At 42.2% G+C, this 6,000-nt stretch overlaps 1 protein-coding gene across 1 annotated transcript in view; it reads left to right on the top strand.

Annotated features, from left to right (window-relative positions):
- Nucleotides 1–240: 240 nt before the first annotated feature.
- citb (citron rho-interacting serine/threonine kinase b) overlaps nt 241–6,000 on the top strand; it is a gene marked incomplete at both ends in the record, with an annotated part of 37,068 nt that continues 31,308 nt past the window's right edge. Inside the window, 2 exons of the mRNA XM_080004302.1 lie at nt 241–384; nt 490–609. Coding sequence (XP_079860428.1) covers nt 241–384; nt 490–609 — 264 coding nt within the window. The remainder of the gene's footprint in view (nt 385–489; nt 610–6,000) is intronic.

Here is a 6,000-nt window from a genome sequence, read left to right as displayed (position 1 = left end):
TAATTGGTCATCTGTGCATGCGGGTATTTGTGTTTTATGGGAGGTTAGTTACCAACTTAGACACACCCACATATGCACCCTCCTCTTTCCACATAGACATTTAGAAGTTTACACTTTGCATTCAAAGCACAAGCAGATAGCGACTCATGTCTACGGCCCTAGGGGCTTCATGACACGCTGCCATGAATCTTGTCTGGGTGAATTTGGGGTCACAATGCCGCTTGATTCTGTTGTTTCCAGATGGAACAGGAGATCTCACTTGTCCAGAGGAAGATGTCTGACCTGGAGTCAGTTCTGCAGCAGAAGGACGTGGAGCTGAAGGCCTCAGAGACCCAGAGGAGCATCCTGGAGCAAGACCTGGCCACCTACATCACAGAGTGCAGTGTGAGCAGAGCTACAGAACTACAGAATATGTTGAAAAAAGTGCATCTGTCTAGAGTGATAGATAGATAGATAGATGGAGACTGACCATCTTTTTTTATGTTCCAGAGTCTGAAGCGGAGTTTAGAGCAGGCGCGCATGGAGGTGTCACAGGAGGATGACAAGGCTCTGCAGCTCCTCCATGACATCCGGGAGCAGAGCAACAAACTCCAGGAGATCAAGGAGCAGGTAGGGGCGACCTGCCTTTACAGTAGTTCAATTGCACACAAAATATCATTCTTGAATGGCCTCTAAGTAATGAAAGAAACAAGGAAAGGCCTAGTCAACATAGTCTGACCTCCTTGATAGAACCCCCACCCCAAGAAATAAATAAATAGATAAATAATTTGATAAAACCATGTAGAGAGAGCACTTTCCTTTGAGGATAGAGGGGCAGGATCTGCTGTTTTTCTTAGGACTGGAATTGCCTGCCCCCACACCCCCACCCTCAGGGGTATTAATTACACAGGTATGAAGTGAGACCCCCTCCCACTACCGCTCGCTGTTTTAGGGCGCAATCAACCAGTGTACTATTAAACACCTACAGAAAACAGGTCAAAAAAATACATCATGTTGGGGTGAGTGGGTACACACTATCTAAACTACCGGTAAAACTGTTACGTAACCCCATATGCAGTTATAATACACATATACACTTTAGATAGAAAAAGTTAGTAAGTAAGTTAGTAAAAGTTTTAGCGCATATCTGCCTAGTCTTTGTTTTTATTAAATGAATGACAATAAATGTTTGCAGGTGCAGTGCTTCATGAAATCCACTCAGCACCTACGTATGTGAGGAATCAAAACGTCCCCATTTATACAGAATAAAAGTTAAAAGTGCCAAAAAGGCAGTTTGATTGTTACTGAAACAGTTGTCAGATCATCAGAATGGGAAGATGAGAAAAGCTGTAGTAAGCCCCTTTGTTTAGCCCCCCCAACTCTCGCTTTGACTCTGCTCTCTGTAGTTCTCTCTAAAATAAAGAAAACTGCCAATAAACAGAGAATGGACACATTTACTCAACACCCCTTTCATTGCTTGAATGTGTGTGTGTGTGTGTGTGTGTGTGTGTGTGTGTGTGTGTGTGTGTGTGTGTGTGTGTGTGTGTGTGTGTGTGTGTGTGTGTGTGTGTGTGTGTGTGTGTGTGTGTGTGTGTGTGTGTGTGTGTGTGTGTGTGTGTGTGTGTGTGTGTGTGTGTGTAAAGAAACCATTGGACCGTGGTCTACCAAACCTGAGAATTACTCCTTTGACTAGAATGATGGTACAACAGAGAGAAGGCATCGGAAAATGTTCTCTGTTGCATTATGCACCATTTTTCTCTTAAAAATTTAAAAGAAAAAAACCGTAATAGGAAAACAACAGTTTTCTCTCAGCATACGCTGGCGCTGGTTACTAGGTTCTGGATACGTCGCGCGCAACGGTTGCCATGGAGATGGGAGCCCTATACCTAGGAGTGAAGAGAGTGTTGGTGCAGTGGGCAGGCTGTCGTGTTGAAGGGGCCGTAGTTTATGAGAACTGGGAAACTCAGCCTTTTGTGACAAAGCAATGGCATGCCAGCCCTTAAAACGTATGCATAGTGGAGATAAGTGTAAACACAAAGAAGTTGGTCAACTTTGTGTCGGCGAACGACTGACATGATATTGTCCTTCAAGAGCTGTTGTCGAGGTGTTCTGTAGCAGAGTTTCCATTAGAAAAAAAAATGGTGCCAGTCCACATGTCTTGGAAGATTTCAATTTCCCGGACAAATGGGAGAGATTCCGGTCAAATATTATCTGTGTTTATTGAGCTTAAAAACAATTGATAAGCAGGCTATTTAGAGACTGACATCATCAGGGCATGTAGATGTATAATATTTTTTATTGAATATTAAAAATAAAATTAGCCCCGTCAGTTACCGCCATTTTAAAAATAAATATATATTATTTTTCCGTTAACACAATAAGTAACAAGTGCAGCCACTTTAATTAACACGTCACTAAAATTTTGATAAAATCAAAAACAAAATAAATATGACAAGTAGGTTTAAATAAATAATAAAGTTTGTGGTGTTGTCCGTCCCTTCGACATATTTTTCACAGTGGTTATTTACCGTCTGCTTTGGGTCTGAACTTAAATATCCCAAAAAACGCCAAACTGTGGATGTAGGTGTCCCAACGATACATTATCTTCCTGTTTCTCCTCAGAGTTCTAGACACTGCAGCTCTGTCTACGCTCCATGTGTGTTTACAAGCACAACCTGTCCAAGAGGGAGGGGGCGGGGCTTAGTTCTATATTGACAAACGTGATTGGTCAGAGGTGAAGCTTTCAGATCAGCTTTAGAACGTCCAAACTGATTGACTTCCTGTTGCAACTTGCCGAGTGGGGAAATGAACAGATCTGCAGACTATCGAAATGATCCACCCAGCACTAACTCAAATTGTGCTTGGAGGGAATTATTTTTACCAGACATTATGACCGGAGAGATTTAAATATGTCGCACTTTAACAGATTTTCCCGGTCAAAAACCGGCAATTATGGGATAACAGAAACTCTGGTCTGGAGCCCGCAGCGCTTTAGTTGATCCTCTCAGGACTCGCCGACTGTTTCTATACTGTGGTATATTGTTGTTTCTATTCTGGTGTGTAAAGTGTAAAATGAACTTTGAGTTTAAATAAATGCGGTGCTCAAGATTAGAATATGCGCTGAACTCACCAGGCTATATTCTGCACATACAGAAGTCGCTGGCTGTAAGAGTAATTGGCCTCACTGTGATCTTTAAATGATGGGAAACCAGCTAATACCTTGGACCGCTTCGAAATTGTCATTTCCTCCCAGTTCCTAGATTGTCATCTCATCCTCTCGTAGCAGACTTTATATTACATTACACTGTGCTCCCATGGGTACACATGGGTTACCAGCAGGATGCTTACACCGGCTAAATCCAGTATTGCATCTTGAAAAGCATCTCTCTCCCACACGCTGTCATATGACTGCAGTGTTTATCATCTTCACACGGGAAGCGCTCGGTGTTGGATCAACACGCCGAGATCAAGCATGGATCTCATTCTTTAGTGAACAAGGAAAGGCAATCTGCCCTGAAAAACACCGGGATGTGCACACGTCCCGTAAAGAGCTCAATTTGCTGAAGTTGTGAGAGAAAACAAGTATTGGAGGAGACAACATTGACATGAGCAGCAGGATTTTTCACTTTCAGGTTTGGGGCGTTGCATTTTGTATGAAGGACTCATTGTCTTCAAATATTAACTAGATTATTTGTGGAATCCTCGGGCCCCTTGACAGAACTTTGGGAAAGGCACATCAAAGCCAGAGTTGATCTGCCAAACTAAAGCAGATTCTGCATCAAGGCAGGCCTACAACCTTTACTATAAATGATATATCTACATGTTGAAGAAATTTCACTTTCAGGTAAATGAGCACGGTTTTGTATAAAGATGACGTAATGACTCAAAGCGTCGCATTAATCTGTTTGGTTGCAGGGTGGAGGTCGGAAGGGAGAGGTCAGCTTTTCAATTCTGAGAGGCCACAGGAGAGCTGTCACTCATTTTAGGCCCTGCCCCCTTCCCAGCCAACGGACTGTGATCACTCTGTCACTGTCTTTCACTATGTATGTATGTCTGCGTTATGTCATGCAGGTTTGTGTCTATTGTTTCATGTGCATAATAGAACACAAAACAATAGAGTAACTGGATTATTCAATAGGTAAGTTCCATCAGTAGGAAGTGTAATAGCCAGTAGGTGTGTCATTTAGCAACCTCACACACATGGCCAAAAAGCTGTGTGACCGCCCCAACCCTCGCTCTCATAACAGAGTCTGATTGTTGAAGTGTTGAAGGGATCCATTACGCATTCTCCTCATAAAGCTCCTTGATTGTCCTTTTGTTGTTTTCCAATGGTTTACTAATCCACAAAATCACCCTCTCTGGCTTGATCTTCCAGATGTTGAGAGTACCAAGCTGTTAAATTAACTGTGTCCCATTGCCACCATATCCTGAATGGCAATGCAAGATCACTTCAAATCTGCTGCGATCAACTCATAAACTTCCGGTTGTAGTGCTACTGCCTAGCTCCACCATTTTGGAAAATAGACCAGTACTGACTTCAAACCTCACTTTTCGGTCTTCAGAATGCTTTGACAGAATAAATGGCCCCTGTGATTGTCAAGGGTAAAGCAATGCTTCCTCCAGCGATGGATAACAATGAGTTTTCCGACACAGCTGTTTATACATAATGAAAGACAATATATTTTGATGAGCCCTAATGCCCTCAGTTGACAGGGGGATTACGATGAAAGTAAATTAATTCTTTTATTTAATGAGACCGAGTCACTGCCTCACTGATGGATTTTAGTCATATCAATCACATTTCCTGCCTGGTATCGTCTTGGTATTGGTGACTCCCTGACCGCAGAATCCGTCGATGCCATTCTAGGAGTGTCAGACCTGTCTTCGATGGTTGATGAAAGAGTCCTTACAGGGGTGAAAAAAGGGAGGAGCTCTCTTAATTGAAAGAGTGAACAAGGTCTTACACTGAGAGCCATGTGCTGACGCCCATTTGTGGAGAGTAACAGCCAATGTAACTAAACTACTAGTGAGATGACCCTTTATTGATTCCAGAGTGGGAAAAGTCAGGTGTTACAGTAGTTAAATAAAGATGAAAATGAACTAAAATATTTGTACACTATAAACAGAAGTTAGTTAAGTTAGTGTTATCCTGTTGGCCCAATATGGGAATGTGGCAGGTACACAGAAGTACTTTGTTACATAGTTACAAGTACATAGTACATAGTAACAATATGTAATGTGCATAGTAACAATATTTAATGATAGAACTACTGCACGTTTTGTATAATATTTGTATGATGGGGATAGTATATGATAATGAGAGCAATGGCATTATAATACTAACAGTAATACTAATAATAACAATGCAACATAACTCTTGCTCTTCTTTTGAGTGTTAGTGTGTTTGGACATCATTTAAAAGTTTAAAAGCACAATGACATCACATTTACAGTGAAACAGTGAGTGAAATCAGAACTATGCGCCATTTAACTCCAGTCCAGTTACTTCAGCGTCAGCGCACCATTTTGGGCACTCCCTCCACCACCGGTGCTCTCCACCTCGCCTGTCATGTTGTGTTGTCAGCCAAGCCCTGCCCCCTCCACCCCACCCCTCCGCCCCTCAGGAAAGGGGGGGGATTCTATTTTTTATTAATTCTGATGGACAGGCCGGCGTCCCACGTGACCTGTCAAGTAGCTAGAAATGAAAGGCCGCTTGCTCCAGCTAATTGGTCATTAATAGACAAGCGCTGTAAATGATTCTGGCATATCTGCTTTTGTTTTGTTTGTTTCTTCTCCCACCCTTTTCTTTGTCTTCCTTCCAAGTCTTTATTCTGTTGTTACTGTTAGAGTTCGTTCTCAATTGTGGGTTGATCCTCTCTGCTCAGCCCACCCCCAAATATCCAAATGTTTGCCAATAAACATATGTTTATATAATCGTTGATACAGGGTTTTTTTTACTACTCCTATCTTTCCTATCTTTCCTCATCGGTCCTACCATCCTCTCTATTCCTCTCATCCACCT

This window comes from Zeus faber (assembly GCF_960531495.2).
Source record: "Zeus faber genome assembly, chromosome: 7".
In the NCBI taxonomy this organism is placed as follows: domain Eukaryota; kingdom Metazoa; phylum Chordata; class Actinopteri; order Zeiformes; family Zeidae; genus Zeus; species Zeus faber.
Note: the sequence above shows the minus strand (reverse complement) of the source record. Positions and strands in the feature narration are given on the sequence as shown.